This window comes from Moschus berezovskii, chromosome 1 (genome assembly GCF_049115385.1).
Source record: "Moschus berezovskii isolate FMDL1 chromosome 1, NW_MosBer_1.0, whole genome shotgun sequence".
In the NCBI taxonomy this organism is placed as follows: domain Eukaryota; kingdom Metazoa; phylum Chordata; class Mammalia; order Artiodactyla; family Moschidae; genus Moschus; species Moschus berezovskii.
Window position 1 is genome coordinate 14,670,893 of NC_142460.1, and position 21,919 is coordinate 14,692,811.

The window sequence follows — 21,919 nt, forward strand, 5'->3', positions numbered from 1 at the left end:
AAGGTCAAGAAATTTGAATTATGTATTTTGTCTACATAACTCAGTAAACAGATGCTTTAAAATCGGGTGAATAGGTTGAATCTACTTGCTGATCTTGTAGACAAGGAGCTGGCACATGTTTTCATTGACTCCTTGCTTTTTCCCACTTTACCCCTGCACTTTGATTCCTGGACATTTCTTGCTGGCTGAATTCCTCACAGGCACCCTAGTCTTTTCCTTCACTGATGCAAAGAATGGCCAAGGCTTTGTTACTTTACCTTCTATGAACCTGAGAAGAGCCCCACACAAAAGGCACTAAGGAATTTTAATGTAGGACACTGAGGACAGTGAGAAAAATACTGGACTATTTCACCATCCACCATCATTGTGATAAAATTGCACTGCCACAAATTATTAAAGGCAAACCTTTCAAAATTATTTTTTTCACTTTTGATGGGTTTCTACATTAGAATTCCTATAAACTTGTTTCTCATGTTAAGTAATTTTTGATATAATCTGTAACTCTAAAATAGGAACTTTGTATAGAACTTAATTATTTTTTGAAATCAGTTACCAACTCGTTAAAAATATTTTTGAGACTGACAGTCCTCAAGAACAAAGTACCCATAAATTATAAGAAATTCAAAGATAAAGGCAAAGGGCAAAGGCTTTGGAATTGGGCAGACCTAGGTACTCATTTGGAAAAGGTAATGGAAACCACTCCTGTATTCTAGCCTGGAGAATCCCGTGGACAGAGGAGCCTGATGTGCTGCAGTCCATGGGGTCGCAGGCAGTCGGACACAAGTGAACAACTAAACAGCAACAGGCACTCATTGCCACACTGCCTCTTTTAAGCTACAAGGATTTGGATAAGTTGTTTAAACTGACTGAGCTTTAGTTTTATTATCCTTAAAATGTGCCAATGCCTACCTTAGAATGTCACTATGAGAACTAGAGAAAAAACAAATTAGATGTTATCTAGGGCAGTATTAAGCTGAAGCTCCAATACTTTGGCCACGTCATGTGAAGAGTTGACTCGCTGGAAAAGACTCTGATGCTGGGAGGGATTGGGGGCAGGAGGAGAAGGGGACAACAGAGAATGAGGTGGCTGGATGGCATCACCGACTCGATGGAGGTGGGTTTGAGTGAACTCTGGGAGTTGGTGATGGACAGGGAGGCCTGGCGTGCTGTGTATTCATGGGGTCGCAAGGAGTCAGACACGACTGAGCGACTGAACTGAACTGAGGGCAGTATTTGCCTAAAATAGGTGGTTGTGAATCAGTCAGGATCAGGATAAATGATTGTGGGTGGAGGTGACGGTCGTGATTTTGACTAGAGGGGCAGGGCCAAGGCGCTGCAGAGCTGAATTCTCTGGTACTTTTCTCACTCCTCTTTCTGTGTCAGGCTGAAATACAGCCTGCCCCTCCATCGTGGGTCAGATATTGGTGCTCTACTGGTTGTTGTCAACTCATCCTTGCTAAGAAGTCAAGTCACCCCTTCAGGGAGTATTTGTATCTAAAGAGAGGTATTCTTTAATGTCAGATATGGGAGCAGGAATCTGGATACAGAAAGTCTCCCCAGTATGATCCTTCAAGTTCAGAGCTTTCTTTTTTCTTTTCTTATTACTTTAATAATTTCCCCATCCTGAGCCTCACTCCCACCTCCCTCCCAAAGACGTGAGCCTGCTTCCCACCCGCATCAGGTGTGCGCGACCCTGCAGCACACCCTCGCCTCCTGCGGCTGGCGGTCCTTCAGCTCTGCCGTCTCCCGCCTGCTCCCCGTCCAGCCAGTTCCCCTTCTCGCCTCCACTCGAGGCCAGCCCCTCTGTGCCGGCTGTCGTACTGTACTACTGTACTTTTCAAGGCCCTGTGTTTTGCTGATTAGTCACTAAGTCGTCCCCGGTTCTTTTGCGACCCCATGGACCGTAGCCCGCCAGGCTCCTCTGTCCATGGGATTTCGCAGGCAAGAATACTGGAGTGGGTTGCCATTTCCTTTTCTAGGGAAGCCTTCAAGGTACTGTACCATAAGATTTAAAATGTTTTATCTTTTGTGTGTGTTTGTTGTATATTCTTTGCATGGAGAGTATTATAAATCTATTACAGTAAGTACCATACAGTCAATCGTGTTAGTTGGGTACCCAGGCTTCGTTTGAATTACAAACAAATTTGGAACATGATCTCAGAATAGAACTTGTTTGTACCTAGGGGACTAATTATAAAGATGGAGACTAAGGTAGCACTACCCTTTTGCTTCTCTTTCATCTTTTCCTGATGACTGTTTTCTCCACTCCAGGATCCCAAATCTAGGTGCATCCATTAGCCTTTGCTACATAACACGTCTCCTAAACTTGAAATCAACAAGTGTATTACTTCTTCTGATTCTTTGGGTAGGGTTACTTCCCTGGTGGCTCAGATGGTAAAGCCTCTGCCTACAATGTGGCAGACCTGGGTTCGATCCCTGGGTGGGGAAGATCTCCTGGAGAAGGAAATGGCAACCCACTTCAGTACTCTTGCCTGGAAAATCCCATGGACGGGGGAGCCTGGTAGTCCATGGGGTCGCAAAGAGTCAGACACGACTGAGCGATGTCACTTTCTTTCTTGTGGTTCTTCTGTTCCAAATCGTACTGGCTGGAGTCACTCATGTAGCTATTAACTTGGACCTCAGATGGGGCTGGAAAATTCTAAAGAACTTCACACCTTTGGTGCCCTAATGAAGGAGGATGGACGACTGGAAGTTGTCTAGCTGTCCCCCTCTCTCTGTTTGTCTCCATCTAGCTCCATCTTTATCTCTCTCTGTTATTCAGAAGTTGAGCCCTTGCTTATTTGCATAGAAGCTGCATCCAGAGAGGGAAAGTAGAAAAGCTTCATAAGTCACAGGACAAATTAAAAGGAGAGGAAGCTGACCTTGTGCTTTGGCAGGAAGAGGGGAGTGTGTGGGTGAGATGTGGGGCTTGTTTGGGGGCTGTTCCGTCTCACCCCATCTCCCAGCTCTCCTCCTCCAGACTCCTCGTCATACTTCTCTGTCAGGATCAGTAAACTCAGGGGATGTTCCATTTATAAGTTGTAAGTGTTAGGGACACGCAGACCTGCCTGTGAGCTGCAGCAGCTCTGCTGGTGGTGTGGTGCAGGGCCAGGTGTGTCAGCAACCCCGCCTCGTCTCGGAGGGAAGGGGGCAGAGCTCACCCGATCGGGCTCACGCAAGGCTGATATCAATGCAGCTCATTCACAGTGAGTAGCTGTGAGACGCTAATTCCTCTGTGCTTTCCCTGTTTGTACCACTCTCCCAGTTTTTCTATTTGTTACCTTTAACTGGAAGAGAAATTTTTTTGAAACTTTCTAGACACTGCTTATAATAATCTAAGGCATCCGTCCTAAGCCCTCTGACAGTTTCCCAAAACAATGCTCCAAGCTTTATAGAGCATTTTGAAGAGTACTACTTTCTTATGCTGATTACCTTTTCTTTCCTGAGTTTATCACGCTACTGCTGCCTGTAAGCCCCAGCTCATATTTTCCTCTTGCCCTGTAATCCATCCTCATTGCCTGTTTCTGGATCCACATGAGATCCCTTGTCTTCCAAAAGACTGTGTTTCTGGTGCCTAATATTTTACAGCCTTTGTTTTAATCTAGGTTTATCAACTCTTTTCCCATCAATTTTACTCTCCATAATGATTTTGGGGGTTTTTTAAACCACCTTGCTCCCAGCTACTCACTCCTAATTACACGCACTCTAATTACAACTAAACCATTGGCACTTTTCAAAACAACCATGTTGACTTCAGTTCTTCTACAGAACACACAAAACTTTAAAAGCTTGTTTAAGGGCCACGTCATCCATGAGAGGCTCCAGATATTGCATTACTCAGTGGCTTGATAAACCCTCTGCAGGGGCGGTGGGGTGCAGTGCAGGGGGAGAACAAAGAGACACGAATAGCACTGATTATGGACAATCGGCTGATTGCAGTTTCTGAGAGGACAGAGTTAAAGACAGCACATTATCTCGCCTGATTCACGCATTATTTTGCACAATTAGAATCTTCAGAAAAGAAAATCCTAACCAATGTGTGACTAAGCATGAAAAATAAATAAATGTGAATAAGAGAATTAAGTTTCTATCATAATACTTGATATATTTAGAATAGTTAGGGACTTTTTCCTTAGTGTGGTTGATAGATTTATTTATGTCCTGGATAAGTATTGTCAGAACTATGTCCCAAAAGAGTAAATAATTAGGGATCAGTTCTTACCAATCCAAAAACTCTTACCATTAGAGTTGTTATGGCTAAATACCATTTGTTTGACCTTTCTGCTTTTAAAATCCTCTAACTCCAAAAGCAAAAGTCAGTTCATATATTCTGCTTCTAGATCACTCTAATATTTTTTAAGAGTTAAAATTAAGCTTTTTAGCATGATCCCAATAAACTGAGACTAAAATTTTCTTCCAGTATGTTTTCTCTTAACTGATAACACTCAGCTTAACTGAAAGAAATGAAGAAATGCACGCTCCTCTGGCAAATTGGTGTTATTTCTGATTTGTATACATACAGCTCTCTCATTAAAAGATAATTACCCCAGCCTTGGTCCAGTTATTTGAATTAATTTCTGAAAGACACATTCATGAATTCAAAGAACCACTCATCAAAGCATTTTTTTCTATGATATTTTCTGAAAATGTGTTTCTACCAGTATTGTTAAGAAACATAGATTTTTTTTAAAAATACAAATATTTTCTCTTCATTTGGCTCTCCTGCTCTATTATCTTCTTGGTGAATTATTTTTTCTAATTTTAAAATTTACATATTTTAATTTTCAGATATAGGCAGTAGTCACTTTTAATATTCAAAATGTCTAGTGGCTTGGTACTTACTTAGATTATAACCACAAACTTTTATGTCTTTTTAGTATGCTTTAAAAATGTTTTGTTATGAAAAATTTTAATCCAGAAAAAAGTAGAAAGCATATTACAATAAAATCCCATGCATTGTTATCAGTTGCAACAAATTTCAACATTTAAAAGTAGATAAATATAAATTTGCTGTAACAAATGTCAAAGTAGATAACTCAAGTCACTTTGTAATTGATTTTTTAAGTTTTGCAAGAAATTTTATTGCTTTTTATGGCAATTTAAGATAACCTTTGTCTTCATACCTAGACTTTATTATAATTATTAATACTTTTAAGATTCTCAGTATTAGTTTATCTCAATCTCATACTTTATTTCCTGCTGTTTTACCACTTGGATTCTCAGACTTTTATTTTAGATATTTCTGCGTCTCACTCCCAGGAAAACTACCTGATCTTGTAATAATCCTCCAGCTTTATTCTGCCTTCTTCTGACTCAATAAGGAGTCTATTCAAAGAAAATTGAAGCCCTGCCATTGAATTCTGAAACAATTCTCCTTTTGTCTCTTTATCCAATTCTTGGGTAAAGACTCCTCCCAGACGTTCCTCAGTTACTTAAATTCTGTACACAGAATAACTGAAGTGAATATATGGGCTACATGGGTAAAGAAATCCAGCTACAGTTAGGAATTGACCTACCCCTCTCTCTGTACTAAATTTGAGTAACAGGATTTTTAAACACTCAGTAGTGTGTCTTCTAGAACAAAAGATATTCCAGTATACTTCTCTACTAAGTGCAGTTTTTTCTTAGCTTGAAAAAAAGTAGAATTAATTCTTTTTAAAAAGTTAATCTTTTTTTTTTAAGTATTGAAGTATAACTGATTTGCAATGCTGTGTTAGTTTTAGATATATAGCAAAGTGACTCAGTTTTATATATATACATACATATATGTATTCTTTCCCAGATCCTTTTCCATTATAGGCTACCAAGAGATACTGAATGTGGTTCCCCACGCTGTGCGGCGGGTCCTTACTGTTTATTTTATACATAGCAGTATGTATATGCTGACCCCAAACTCCTAATTTAGCTCTCCCCTGTCCCCCCTGCTGTCTACCCTTTCGTAACTACTTTTTTATTTTGACTCAGGTTTACTTATCTAGCAATTTACATTTTCTTTAAATGGCAGAGATCTCTCATTCAATAAAATATCCTTCAGAAGTCCATTTCATAAAATAGACACATGGAAATGGGGCTGAGCCTTGTATGTTACCTGGTGATATTTTCCTGTCCCATACTCAGCTCATCTATCTCCCTTAAACACCTTCCCTAACCCCTGGGAATCTAAGGATCCCTATTAAAAAGCAGAGGGAACTGTAGTCAATGTCTTGTAATAACCTATAATGGAAAATAATCTGAAAAATAATTTATGTATATGTGTAACCCTGAAGCATTGTAAGTCAACTATACTTCAATAGCATGTGTTTATTAAAAATCTAAAAAAGTTACTTCTAAAAAAGTTTCTCAATGACTGGATATTTAGTAGTATTGAAATATTATGGTTACATATTTATAAGCTAGATATTGTGATTCTGTTTGAACAACTTTTAATCACGTGTATGACTACATGTATGTAGACAGACAGATGCGATGCCTTGAATTGGCCCCCCCTAAAATCTGAAGGAATAAAGTGGATGGAACTAAACAAGACAGCACACCTATTCATCCTTGAAGCTGGGTGATGGGGGTATGTCAGAGACAGAATTCTACAGAGAAACAGAACCACCGGGGTAATCTTTCCATATACATATTATCTTGATATACATATCATTTATATATATATAATCTTTTACATATTTAATCTTTCTATATGTAATATTTCCATATATATAGTCTTTCTATATATAAAATTTTTTTTTCTGATTTAGATATTTAAGATCAGTACCAAGCAAAAAACAAGCAACACATGTCTGATTTGTTTTCTGGTATATATGTTATATTAATTAAATATTTGCTTTATAATATAAATAAACTAAAAATAATTACATTACAAGTAGTATAAAATACACATTTTATAAATGTATATAAAAAGACTGTAAAATATAGTCTCTAGTCTCTAAAGATTTCTCTGAAAAATAGACTAAAAAAGACAAAAGGTGAAACTGATGATGGTGACAGTGATTATTTGATAAGAATAGCATCAAGTGATATTCCCATTAATCAATAGATATTCAGATAAATAATCCATACAAAATATATGATAGGGAAGTGTTTTCTTATCTTGTTCATTAAAATATTAAATGCTTAGTATATGCCAAGCTCTATTTTTAATATTAGTAATATAATAATAAACCATCTGTGTCTCATGAAATATATGAGTGACAGATGTGAAATATACACATTTGCTTTGTAGGCGTGTACATTTTTATATTTTATAATAAATTTTCCAGCACACGGTAGTGAAGTGTATTATTCTGGCAAGATCAGTTCAGTGTAACAAATTCATGATAAATGTGATGCCAACCAGGGTTCTTGGGCTTCCGCAAGCAACAGAAACTGATGAAAGCCCAGACAGGAAATTCATTCGAGGCTCTCTTGGGGTCCCTGTGGCAGGATGGGGAGCAGGGACAAGCCAGAGGTCCCCCACTCGCCCCCCAAGGTGGGGGAGGGCGCAGGGATGAGCCGGTTCTTGCCTTGCGGGCGGGGAGGGTGAGCCCAGGCAGCAGGCAGCAGGGCTGGCTTTGGTGGTCTGCCCACCGCTTTGGTTGGGTAGAGTGCCTGGTGCACGCACAGTAGACGCCTCTTGCTCTGGACGCCTTGCTTTTGCTCCCTGCTCTTCGGAAGTAGCCATCGGGTTTTGGCCTTTTTGTATCTTGGCCCTAACTGCACAGGCATTCAGGTATTTTTAGTCCTTTATAGTTTCTTTGTATCTTGTTGCTGTTGGAGCAGGAGAGGTTTATCTAAGTGCAACCATTAGCAGAAAGGGTCCCAGGTCCCAGGCTGTCTCAGATGGAAGTAATGTTTTTGAAGAAGGATTCTTTTCTCAAATTGATACAGACTTCTGGGCCACCGGCATTGTTGAGCATTAAAAACCAGCCCCCGCTTTCCATGCAGCTTAGATTCCCACATGTTGAAAGCAAGTAAAAGATCTCCATACTGACTAAAAATCAGTAAAAATAAACCAATACCTAAATGTAACCTGAAAACCTCTCTTTGACTTCCCATTCTGAGATAGGTGTAGACTCGTGGGAATTTTCAGTGATAGTAGAGAGAGAAAGGTCCCAACAGTTTCCAATGGTTATATCCTACATTATTACAGCATAATACCCAAACTAGGAAACTGGCGGTAGGACGTTAACGTGGGTGCAGCTCTGTGCCATTTCATCACATGGGTATATCTTTGCGACCACTGCGGTAATCACGGCACATAGCTATTTCTTCCCTGCATGTCTTTCTCCTGCCACCCTTATGGGTATGAGTCATGAGTCCCTACACTCTGATTACTGCTGGTCTGTCCCCAACATTTAGAAAATGTTATGTAAATGGAATAATGTAGTATGTAACTTTTTGAGATAAACAATGTTTGCTGAATATGATGTCCTGTAGATCTACCCAAGTTATGCTTATAATAATAGTTGCCCCTTTTTATTCCTGAATAGTATTCCACGGTATGGATATACCACAATTTATGTAACCATTCACTGAAGGACATGTGAGTCTTTTGCTGTTCTTGGTTATTACAGATAAAGCTGCTGTGAGCGACTGTGTACAGGTTTTCGTATGTACATAAGTTTTCATTTCTCTGGGATAATAGCCCGGGAACATAACTGCTGGTTTGTATGGATAAGTATATAGTTAGTTGTTTTCTTTCAAGAAACTGCCAAACCGTTCTCCAGGGTGAGTTTGTCAGTTTACATCTCCATCAGCAGTGTGTGAAACACTCAACTGCTCCATTTCCTCACCAAAATTTGGTATCGTCACTGTTTTTCATTTTAGCTCTCCTGATTGGTGTGCAGTGATATCTAGTTATAGTCACAGTTTACATTTCCTTAATGAGTAGTGATGTTGAAAATCTTCCCATGTGAGTATTTGCCATTCTGTATCATCTTAAGTGAAACACCTTTTCATGGGTTTTGTTCATTTTCTAATTGGACTGTTGTTTTCTTATTGTTGGGTTTGGGGAGTTCTTTTTGTATTCTGGAGTTGAGTTTCTTGTTAGATAAGTGATGTGGAAATGTTTTCTCCCAGCCTGTAATTGTGCTATAAATGTGCTGATTTTGAAACTTACATGTATTATTAAAATTGAGCGATAACCACAGCAATTGTTTTGAATCAAGATTATTAAAAGATTTGAGGTTGAGGAGGACTGTTTTGTCACTGAAATTATTTTAAATTACTAACACATGGAGAAGGCAATGGCAAGCCACTCGAGTACTCTTGCCTAGAAAATCTCATGGACAGAGGAACCTGGTGGGCTGCAGTCAATGGGGCCGCGAAGAGTCGGACATGACCAAGCGACTTCACTTTCACACATTGGAGAAGGAAATGGCAACCCACTCCAGTGTTCTTGCCTGGAGAATCCCAGGGACGGCGGAGCCTGGTCAGCTGCCGTCTATGGGATCGCACAGAGTCGGACACGACTGAAGTGACTTAGCAGCAGCAGCAGCAGTAATAAAAAGCTGACCAAATGTAGTTGCATTGTGTATTTTTTCAACATTTTCTATAGACAACACTTTTCCCTTTTGCCTACATCTGGTTTGGATGCTCTCACTGCCCTGTCTTAGCATACCAACCACCTGATAGATCCAGAGATTGGCAGCTTGTGTGACATTCTTAGAGAAACAGAGTCACAATAGACTATTGCAGAGTTCAGGATGTGGAAAACCATATAATACACACCCCAAAAGTCTCCTAACAAACTACCTAAACATGTGTTCCAGCCAGTGGATTCAAAATTGTAAGTCTAAGAATGTAGAAGTTATAAACGTGTGTCTTTTGGCAGATATTTTGCCCTTTGACCCTCTTCATATCTATAAATTGGTGATTATTCTGTGTTAATTATATTTAAGATTAGTTACATGAAATGAGGTCAGTGATGTGAAGAAATAAAAAGAAAGCCAAAGTCATACTCAAAATTCTCCAAGCCAGGCTTAAGCAATACGTGAACCGTGAACTTCTAGATGTTCTAGCTGGTTTTAGAAAAGTCAGAGGAACCAGAGATCAAATTGGCAACATCTGCTGGATCATGGAAAAAGCAAGAGAGTTCCAGAAAAACATCTATTTCTGCTTTATTGACTATGCCAAAGCCTTTGACTGTGTGGATCACAATAAACTGTGGAAAATTCTGAAAGAGATGGGAATACCAGACCACCTGACCTGCCTCTTAAGAAACCTATATGCAGGTCAGGAAGCAAGAGTTAGAACTGGACAGGGAACAACAGACTGGTTCCAAATAGGAAAAGGAGTACGTCAAGGCTGTACATTGTCACCCTGTTTATTTAACTGATATGCAGAGTACATCATGAGGAATGCTGGGCTGGAAGAAGCACAAGCTGGAATCAAGATTGCCAGGAAAAATATCAATAACCTCAGATATGCAGATGACACCACCCTTATGGCACAAAGTGAAGAGGAACTCAAAAGTCTCTCGATGAAAGTGAAAGAGGAGAGTGAAAATGTTGGCTTGAAGCCCAACATTCAGAAAACAAAGATCATGGCATCTGGTCCTATCACTTTATGGAAAATGGATGGGGAAACAATGGAAACAGTGTCAGATTTTATTTTGGGGGGGCTCCAAAATCACTGTGGATGCTGATTGCAGCCATGAAATTAAAAGACGCTTACTCCTTGGAAGGAAAGTTATGACCAACCTAGATAGCATATTAAAAACCAGAGACATTACTTTGCCAACCAAGGTCCATCTAGTCAAGGCAATGGTTTTTCCCGTGGTCATGTATGGATGTGAGAATTGGACTGTGAAGAAAGCTGAGCACCGAAGAATTGATGCTTTTGAACTGTGGTGCTGGAGAAGACTCTTGAGAGTCCCTTGGACTGCAAGGAGATCCAACCAGTCCATCCTAAAGGAGATCAGTCCTGGGTGTTCATTGGAAGGACCGATGCTAAAGCTGAAACTGCAATACTTTGGCCACCGCATGCGACGAGTTGACTCACTGGAAAAGACTCTGACGCTGGGAGGGGTTGGGGGCGGGAGGAGAAGGGGACGACCGAGAATGAGATGGCTGGATGGCATCACCGACTCTGTGGACATGAGTTGAGTGAACTCCGGGAATTGGTGGACAGGGAGGCCTGGCGTGCTGTGATTCATGGGGTCGCAGAGTCGGACACGACTGAGCGACTGAACTGAGAACAAAATCAAAGAGGAAATTCACCAGAAATGTTACACTATTGCTGGGAGATGGTTTTATGAAAAAGAATCATTTCCTGCTTCATATTGTTTACATTCCTAAATTTTGTAAGCTATGCTTTGTCTCATTTCTTATATTCAAGGAGTAATTGTGTATATGTTATGTGATTACAATTGAGTTAGTGAAAAAATGCAGAAAAATTTGGAAGGAAATGCATGAAATCATTGGTACTGAAAACAACCAGGCATCTTAATTTTTTTTTTTAATTTTTCTGTATTTTCGACATTTCCCATAATGGGTTTACACTGACTTCATTTTCCATTTTGGAGGGGAAATTCCGTCTTCCTTCCTCTCCAAAATAAATTGCAAAAACTGTGACGCTTCTGATGTCGTCTCATTAAGTGCGTTTTCCCTTGATTACTGATTGACATTCTCTATCAAGGTAAAGATCGCTTTCTTCTACTGCTCGCTTATTACAGTTTCTTCTAAGAAAGGAAGCATATTCGTGTCCCTACAAACGACCCAGTTGTGTTCCTTCTCATGACCTAGTGATGGTCCACTGTTGGGTGCCATCGCCTTCTCCGGTAAATGTGCCCCGTGTCTCCTCCCACTCATCTGTTGATGACAGCTCTGTTGGCTCCACGTCCCGGCTGTTGTAAACAGCGCTGCAGTGAACACTGGGGTGAATGGATCTTCTTGAAGTGTGGCTTTCTCAGGGTATATGCCCAGGAGTGGGATGGCTGGGTCACTTGGCAGTTCTAGTTTTAATTGGTTTTTTTTTACACAAATTGGGTTATTTTAATTTATTTTTTAATTGGAGGAAAATTACTTTACAGCGTCATGTTGGTTTCTGCTGTGCATGTGCGAAGTCACTTCAGTCGTGTCGGACTCTTTGCAGCCCCATGTAGCCCACCAGGTTCCTGTGTCCCTGGGATTCTCCCGTCAGGAACACTGGAGTGAGTTGCCATGTCCTCCTCTAGGGGATCTTCCCGACCCAGGGATCAAACCCACGTACGTCTCTTAGGTCTCCTTCATTGGCAGGAGGGTTCTTTACCACTCGCAGCACCTGAGAAGCCCAATTTCTGCCATACGACAATGCGAATCAGCCATGATTACACCTGTATCGCCTCCTAGTTTTAGTGTTTTTAAGGAACTTCTCTATATTCGTCTCCATAGTAGCTGTACCAGTTACATTCCCAGCAACATGGCAAGAGGGTTCCTTTTCTTCACACCTTCTCCAGCATTTATTGTTTGCAGATTTTTTATATATATATTGAGTTATGTTTAAAAAAAACATTTACTGAGATATTAACCTGGATTTTCTCCTTTATAAATCTACTAAGTTATATCCTAAAAGTCATGAATCCCAAATAAGCAAGGTATGTTTTCTCTTAATACAGTTCTATATTCAGTTTACTAACGTGCTGTTTAGGATTTTGCATGCATATTCAATGTGGTATATGGTTATCTTTTTGTATTATACTCACCTAGTTTTGGTATCACAGTTTTCTGGGCTTGTAGATTGAATTCAGAAATTTTCAGACTTCTTTGTTCTCTGAAGTTTTACAAGAATTTTTTATTCCTTTTGGGCTTGATGATGTTGACCTTTAAAACCACCTGGTTAGCAGGGGTGATAAGCAGTATGGAGGAGAAAGCCACTTTATCTACTTGTTCCACAGTTGTTGGTCTAGTCAAGGTTTTTACCACTTTGGGGACATATTTTGGTAATTAACTATCCACCCCAAAGTTTTCATTTAATCTAGAAAACGATTTGATGGGTTTTTGCACAAAAGAATCTCATCATTTTAAAAGTCTCCTAAATTTACGGTCCTTTTAAAACTCTCCACTCTGTTGGTGGTGTCTCTGTTTTGCCCTGGAACACAACTGCCAAAAGGGTTTAAATCTTTTATCTCCCTTTGCTTTTATTGATCATACATTTTCTGAACTTGTGTGTGTGTGTGTGTGTGTGAGTGTGTGTGTGTGTGACGTTAATTCCCCAACTGGGGATTGAACCTGGGCCCACAGCAGTGGAAGTGCAAAGTCCTCACCACTGGACTGTCAGGGATTTCCCCACCTTTGCTTTCTGCTTCTGTAACTCTTTCCTTTGTGTGTCCTTCTAGTTTACTGTGACTTGGTTTTCTCTTGCAGAATCATAGCTATGGAAGTGACCATACAGGTTTATTTTGTGTCTGAGAGACTCTTGAATGCACGCTGTGACTTCACAGGGCACGTGGCTGCCTGACCAGAGACGATATTCCCCAGTTTCGTCTGCAGCTCAGTGTGGCTAACACAGTGTGAGGAAAAGCACGGTGTGCTTCTGCCTACCTTCCAGGTTCTTCTGCTTTTTCTCCTTTTCTTCCCATTCTCTGTATCTCAACCATCCAGGACTTCTTTGAGTTTATCCCAGTCAGTAAGCTCCTTTCTGACCAAGACTCTCATCTGCTTTACTTGCTCTCAGAGATGTTCTGCCCTCTGCTCCCCCATCTTATTAACAACTCTTTCGCCTTTGGATTTTAACCCTGAGTCATTCGTCTTCAGCAACTGATGTGTCACCCCCAATCCCACCCCTAATCGAAGAATCTGTTCAGATCTCACTGTTAAAGGGTCCTTTAGTCTTTTAAAGTAGTCCAAAAGACTACTTTAGTCTTTTGTTGTGAGATATTTCTACATTCAAAATATATACATTATATAATTTTAAAATATTATTTAAAAAGACCCATACCCTCCAAATCCAGTGTACAAAATAGAATTTTACTAATTCGATTTAGTAAGCCACATGGGGACCCAGCTAAAGATTTTGTTTTCCAACCTCTTTGTAGTTTTCTCTATTCATGTGACTATGGGTAGATTTGTAGTATACACATTTTTTCCCTAGGTGATATGTTACTTACTTTTATATGTGTCTGATCAGTCACTCAGGCATGTCTGGCTTTTTGGGGCCCCATGGACTGTAGCCCTCCAGGCTCCTCTGCATGTGGAATTTTCCAGGATTTCCCAAAGAAAGTTTGACTATGCAGGACATAAAGTCTAGACACCACAAATTAACATATTGATAAGCCTGACAACATAAAATTGTGAAAATTTTATGCTGCGTAAATAAAATCCAAGGTCAAGTAGCAAAATGGGAGCGTTGTCAGCAGCATATGTGACAAGGAAATGGTGACTTAGATACAAAAGCTCTTAAAAATAAATAGAAAAAAGCCAAGTTAACTTCAAAAATGGCACAGATAATGTGAAAAGCTTCATGAAGATGAAATGGACAATAGTGTACACCTGAAGTTCATTCACGTTCACCATTTAAAAATGCAGCTCCAAATAATTTTATGGCATTTTTCAGCTATCAAAATATCAGGCAGCACTTATTTTATGTATTTCATAATTTTGATGTGTGTGGTGAAGCAGTCACATCCACTCACCGCTGCTGGGAATATAAGTTGCTGGAATTAAATTTGGAATATTGATACCAAAATTTAAAATCTGCAGAGCCACTGTTAGTAATTTATTTACTGAATACCTTGGCACATCAATGCACAGTGCTATGCATATAAGAATTTTCTTTGCTGGATTATCTACACAGATATCTTTTTAATACTGGATAAATCTACATGTTCATGATAGGGAAATAGTAAAGAAAATAAGAGTAATTATGTCTTTAACATGGCACACTTTTAGCTCTAGAAAAGAATGACAAAGAACTCTAATGTGCACATTAGAAATGATTTACATTATTTTGATTAGAAAAGTAATATGTAAATAGTTTTATTGTAAACTTCCATTTATGCAAAAAATAAGTATGAATGTGGATATAGCACACGTATTGGATATTTTTCTGGAAAAAAAAGAGAAAAAAATAGTTGAAAGTCAAATTAGGGATATCAATGTGAAACAGCAGGAAGGAAGGAGTAAGACTTTTTTTTTAAATGCTTTCCTGAACTATTTGAAAGTTTCTCTGTGCCCTTGTATGTTTTACTTTCATTGAAAAAATGATAATGTTAGCATGAAGATGAAAATATATAAAGAACTAAAATTAAATGTCATTAGGAGTCAGCAGATAATTTGGGGTGTTGAGAAACATGTACTGTGTGCTCTTGAGAAGGAACTGCCGAAATGACTTTCTTGGGGTCAGATGATGCGTTCACTGGTGCTTAATGAGTTTTATTTCCTCCAGACAAAGCCAAAGGACGATCGAGAGCAGGAACCCACTTTGATTCAGCCCGGAGACGAAGCAGAGCGGTCCTGTATCACATCTCTGGCCACCTGCAAAGAAGAGAAAAGAACAAACTGAAAATAAACAATGTGGGTAGCGTACGTGTACACTGTGAACGCTAGACTTTCCCTGGGTGGCAATGTCTAATTCACTGAAGAAAGGCTCCAATTACTCATTTATTGACTTTCCTAGATTTTTTCCACTTTGACGTGCACTTTCCTATAAAGAACAGGGAAAAGTCAGCAGTCACAGGCATTTCCAAAACAAACGTGATTAATCACAGTGTTGTCACAGCCCAGAGCGTTATTTCAGTCGGTACAGTATGGCACTAGAGAGACTGCAGGTGAGGCTGGCTGCGTTTTGTGAACAAGTTATATTACACAGTCTTCGTTTGTTGGTTAAAATTTCTCAAATTTAATTTTCATCCCATCTGTTTTGCACTTTATCTAATTTCACTGAATGCTCTCATCCAAGAGAACCATGAACAAGTCAGTCACTACTCCATTTAGAAATTTACATTTTATGCAACACAGAATTGGGAATTTCACACCTAAGAACATTGGATTTGAAATGGCATGCCATATACCATATAGTTTGTTTTTTTTTAATTAACTTTTAGTAAATCATAGTAGGGTTACTTTCTTTTTTTATTTTATTTTTTGAGTATTTATTTATCATTTATCAAAGTATGAGTTGATTTACAGTATCATATACAGTTTCTTTTTCTTTAAATTTTTTTATTTTTTATTGGAGGCTAATTATTTTACAATATTATATTGGTTGGTTTTACCATACATTGGCATGAATCCGCCCTGGGTGTACATAAGTTCCCCTTCTTGAATCCCCCTCCCACCTCCCTCCTCCCCTTATCCTCCCTCTAGGTCATCCCCGTGCACCAGCCCCGAGCATCCTGTATCATGCAGTCCAGGTTCGACGCATGATACAAGGTTACTTTCTGAAGCCTGGTGGTCATCTGGCCAAAGCCACAGCAGATAACTGTGCTTATAAAAGGTGACTCTGCAGAGTTTTAAGTGGTCCACATCCCTCAGGATTTGCCAGTTAATTTCATCATAGGTTCCTAGGACAAAGAGACTTCACTAGAACTCAGAACTAAACCTGCTTGATTGTAGATACTCAAAGGTGATTTTTCAAATCATGGTAATGTCATTAATCTACATGGTGAAATCTCCAGAACATACAACTTTGGGGATATGTGTGACTACGGGGGTCAGACATCAAGACTCAGCGTCTGACTTGCCAGTGACTTTAGAAAAATCATGTGAAACAACCAGAGCTAGTTTGGAATTGACCTCAGGTGCTTAGGTTCTGGGAGTTAGGGACACAGGAGCTTCTTTGGCATCTCATTTTACATGGAGGACTCAAAACTATCTCACGTGACATGCAAACAGTTTGTTAAACAGTCTTGCATCAGAGACACAAAGTATCCTCTTGTCTGAGTTTTGTGAACAGAGAGTCCGGGTGGAGTGCCATCCGACATGCAAGGGCTGCAGAATCGGCTCTGCCCCAGAGGGATTCTCTGGAAGCCAAACCCTTTCCACACATTTGTGCTCCAGGACCATCACCCACGCTGGTGTTGATCTGGAGGTACCTCTGTTAAGAGTCACGTTCCATTTAGTTTGTCTTGGCTGAATATAAAGATTCTCTAGGGAAACCTGTATGTCACAGTGATTTCCTGAGAATCCAGGGATACATCTGAGACACGGCTCACCACTAGATCAGGAATCCTTCTCCTGGTTCCTTGTTACACCTGCTTCCAATCACCAAGTCAGCCTTAGTGACAACATAAGTTCTAGAAGAAACAAATGTAACTACACCTGGCCTTTATTCTATGCAAACCAGCCAGAAAAGCACCTAAACAAATATTAGCCTGAGATTCTGTAATGCTGAAAGAAGACACTCTACTAGCCTTTAGTCCAGAGTCATGTAAATGTACGAAGTCTTAGTGAGCTTAAAAATGCATTCACAGAACATCCTGTTTTTCCCCTTCTGATTCAACAAAGTACAGAACAGCACTTAAAAATCTTATTTAAAAAACCGTAACTCCCACTACTTGGCTAGTTTGCTAAATTGCATTTATTTAAGAATTACACACATCAGGATGGAGCATTAAAATACTACATGGTAATGAAGGATGTCTAATCAACATGGAGACTCTGACAATATAAGAAGTACAGTATTTCTGAAAAGGAAATGTAGAGTCAGGATGAGCCCTGTTCACCATCTTATTTCAAGGAGAACAGAGCCAGAAAGCTGAAAGACAGCAGAGAGACTAGAGAAGGGGAAGCAGTGATCCAGTTTATTGGCTAAACAATCAGTCTTCAGGAAATTCTGAATATATTAACATTCAAGTGACTAAAAAAAAAAGATTTCTTAATATTTTTGTAGGTCTTTGCTATTTACAAATCTCCTTTGCTATTATCATATTATTTGATTCTTACAGCAAACCAGTACTAGATATGATTTTTATTAGTTCCATCTTAATGATGGAAAAGAACTTAGTTGAAATATCAGAAGCAAGAACCAGCAGAGGTGGGACCCAATCATGAGTCCCCTGACTCAGCCACAGTGCTTCTGTCCCTACCCTGCTTCTTCTCTTATACAGTTCTGGGCAATAAGAATATGTGATTCAACTTGGAACAAATTAGCTCATCCGGCCCTTAGCAAACTCTGAGAATCGCAATGTAACTAATGCCCTTCAGTCCTGGCTCTAACTTTGGAAACTGTTTTTGATTTCTGGTTTCCTTGACTGGTTATTCTATTCAGTGACATTGGGAAGAAGCAAGCATCTTCGACTCAAAAGATCCTGTGGCAGCCTTGAGAGCGTGAAAGGAAGTGCTGTAGATGCCCAGATGTGACTGGCGGGGCTCTGGGCCGGTTGTAATGGAAGGCACACGCTACCCTGCAATCACTCAGCATGATCGCTGTAGAAACGTTTTCCCATCACTCAGAAGTTGATTTCAAAGACATGTTGCAGAAATAGTTTAGGGAATAGTTAGCCTTGATTAGGTTTTGGCCTCAACAGCTGTGATTTAATAATACATACTCAAGGAGTCGAAAATGACTGAGCATGCACACACTCCTGTGGCACGTGAGATCTTAGTTCCCGGAGCAGGGATCAAACCCTGGGCTGCTAAAGTGGAAGCTCGGAGTCTTAACCGCTGGATCGGCAGGAAGTCTTGCTGGCCCAGTTTTTGCCTGTGGGTAACATAGACAATTGAGAAGGACCTGCTCCCATCTTTTCTGCAGCGACCCCAGTTCTGCCACTTCCGCAGCAACACAGAGGCAGCGTCTTCTCCTGGTCAACATGTTGTCAGTCACAGGAACGATGGTGGCGCCCTACAACAGATTTTTGATAGTGGAAAGTAGAGCATCCTAGCCTCTGGTAAAGAATCTGCCTGCAGTGCAGGAGACCCCGGTTTAATTCCTGGGTCGGGAAGATCAGCTGGAGAAGGGGTTGGCTACCCACTCCAGTGTTCTTAGGCTTCCCTGGTGGCTCAGCTGGTAAAGAATCTGCCTGCAATGCAGGATCCCTGGGTCGGGAAGATCCCCTGGAGAAGGGCATTGCAACCCACTCTAGAATTCTTGCCTGGAGAATCTCATGGACAGAGGAGCCTGGTGGGCTGTAGTCCACGGGGTTGCAGAGAGTCAGACATGACTGAGTGACTAAGCATGATAGAGGTTAAACAACTCAAAGACCATTTCTACTAAAGAATATGATTCCAAATTAATAAATGATAGATAGCTAAAATTGAGAATAGTTGGTTGTATTATTCTGTAGGCAAACTTGATATATTTCAGGGTTATAAATATGCCTTTTACTCCATACTTGCTAAAAGCATAGTTTCCAATTGTAAGAAATTTCTTCCATTCAAAAGGTTTTTGATAAAACTTTGTAAATAGAGTAGTGGGAGGAGAAGGATGTCTCTTTTTGCACTCTTTTTTCAATCCTGGTTGTGTCGAGATGTACGCAGAATTTGAATGAGAAACCATTTAAAGTTTAAGTCTAAGCTGAGCTGCATCAGATTCTCAGTATCTTTTAAAATACTTTAATGAATTTTGAGTAGCCTATAAAAATGAAGTGGTGTGATTTATTTTCTGATTTTTTAGAGCTATCCATTACATTGTTGTCCTTTGCAACAGCACCACTAATGCTTCATATAAGGCGCATACTTCAAATGAAAAGATATTTTGCTCCTTGAGTTTTCATAGCCTTCACTCCTAGAGCTGGCTTCCTTCTGAAACAAAGTCAGAATTTCATTTCTATAACATGATAGAAGACTTATTTGGATAAAAACTGAGATATTCTTCCATGGCTTTTGGTAATGTGTTATTATAGCAAATATTTGGGAAAAAAATCATATTGGACTCTGTCCCACATGTTCTATCATAAATACAAGCGCTTGTCAACCTTGAGACTCTAAGTCTCTTCCGACCCCTAAGTCTCTCTTTTCTGTACCCACATCAGCTCTGATGAGAAGCCCAGCAGGTGTTACTTCCTTCTTCCTCTCTGAATTTTATGGCATAATCTACCTTTGGAGCTTGTTCCAAAAGCCAAAGAATGAAGCAAAGGAGGCAGGCCAAGTCAGGGGCTGAGTGGAGCATAGCCACAGTGGCAGATGGGCAGGAAAGAGCCGTCACGAAGGAGGGACGCAAATCCCCCCTCAGATCCTGGGTTTCTGAAGTGCCTGGGCGGGTTGAGTGGGAATATTAGCCGGAAGTAGAAGCTTGTGTTGTCAGTGCCTGCCAAGGAGAGACACGAGCCCGAAGCAGCATTCATATTAAGGGAGCAGAAGTATATGACCTCCAGAGAGTCACCGAGAAAGAGCTCATGCTCCTGACTGCTCTGAACCTTTCTTGAATCCCCAGTTACCTTAGGGATCCCTGAACATATCATATTAACTTGCTCTTCCCTCAATGCCTGAAACACACACACACACACCCTGCAGCCTGAAAGTAACATACACTCCAGAACTTCTAACTGTTCATTCACTGTAACTTTCAATTTTAAGTTTCCATTACCTAGCTTGTAATTCTCATTAATTGAGGTCAAAGCAAGGTACACAAGTATCTGGTCATAGGCTGTCAAATTTCCCCACACCCTATTGTTGGGCCTCCTTTTGTCTCATCGCAATAAAGGGAATTGTTCATCAGTTTGGACTGCTTTCAAAGTGGAGTGCTTTTGCAGTTATAAAAACTCCAGCTATTCTTCTGCATTTAATCAGCTGCACAGTGAACATTGCTTTTCTCCTCCCATGACTTGAATAATAACTGTTAAGTAACTCTTTCTCAGTTTGCCATCTTAACAAGGGCGAGCCAGTGTCAGAATAAACCCATGTCCATCAAGGTTGTGAGATTTGGGTTCCCAACTGGAAGCTTCACCAACAACCATAATGCAAGTAGTCAGTACAATCTGGTCGTATTTTGAAAGATGTGTTAACAGCTATTTACAATCAAATTTGATCGTATAGCTCTATCCTTTCTGGAAAAAAAAAAATGACACCTTTGCTGTTATTAGAAGAATTTCAGGTCCAATATATTCTTTACATAATGACTGTCTTCTCAAAACTATAAGTATATGGAATGTCCCCACGACAGTAGGAACCTAGCTGTATCTGGTGTTTATAATGTATGTAGAATTATACTTGCAACGTTGGATGTTTCTAGGTGACATTTTAGGTAATGATCTTTTTACTCTTCATGGACAGACGTCATTACTCACATACTGACATGGGTGACTACAGTCTGCATTTTCCTGTTACTTATAACAAAGATCCCTGCCATGTTTTAATTTATACATCTCTATTTTTTGCATTTCCAGCTTCTAAATGTCTCTTGTAAGATCTAGTACCATGATATGTGTTTCTAAATAATTCTCCCTGTTCCTTATTTCTAATGTTGTGTTTCTCCCTTCTCTCCTTTTCGTCTTTATCCACAGAATGTTTTTGTAGACAAACCAGCATTTCCGGAGTATAAAGTTTCTGATGCAAAGAAGTCCAAATTCATCCTTTTGCATTTTAGCACTTTCAAAGCCGGCTGGGACTGGCTTATTCTGCTGGCGACGTTCTATGTTGCCGTGACGGTACCTTACAACGTCTGCTTCATCGGCAATGACGAGCTGCCGGCGACACGCAGCACCACGGTCAGCGACATTGCGGTGGAGATCCTGTTCATCACAGGTGAGGGCCGGCGGCTGTTCTCCTAGGAGGTCTGCATAGGGGAGGGCAGATGTGTTCCAGATTCCTGTGACATGAATTGGAGCTAAGATCCATTTGCATGGGCATAACTCAGCCTCTGATGCAAATTCTGGAGAAGCACACATTTGGGTTTCTGAGAATTACCTCCTCTAGCTTTCTCACGGCTCCTTTATGCAGAGGTCTACACTGATGTCTTCTGTTTCTGTCCTCATTTCATCAAAAACGGGCTGATAAAGACTTAGTGGCTGTTCTGTTTTGTACTGTCAGCATCTGTGATGGTCTTACCTGCACAGGGTCAGAGATGGGGCTTGGCAAGA

The 21,919-nt window shown here is 40.2% G+C and overlaps 1 protein-coding gene across 1 annotated transcript in view; it reads left to right on the forward strand.

Annotated features, from left to right (window-relative positions):
• The window catches only part of KCNH8 (potassium voltage-gated channel subfamily H member 8), a 495,092-nt gene that overhangs the window by 256,029 nt on the left and 217,144 nt on the right, over nucleotides 1-21,919 (forward strand). The window contains exons 4-5 of the mRNA XM_088834824.1: nucleotides 15,349-15,476; nucleotides 21,344-21,584. Of these exons, the coding sequence (XP_088690950.1) occupies nucleotides 15,349-15,476; nucleotides 21,344-21,584 (369 nt within the window). The remainder of the gene's footprint in view (nucleotides 1-15,348; nucleotides 15,477-21,343; nucleotides 21,585-21,919) is intronic.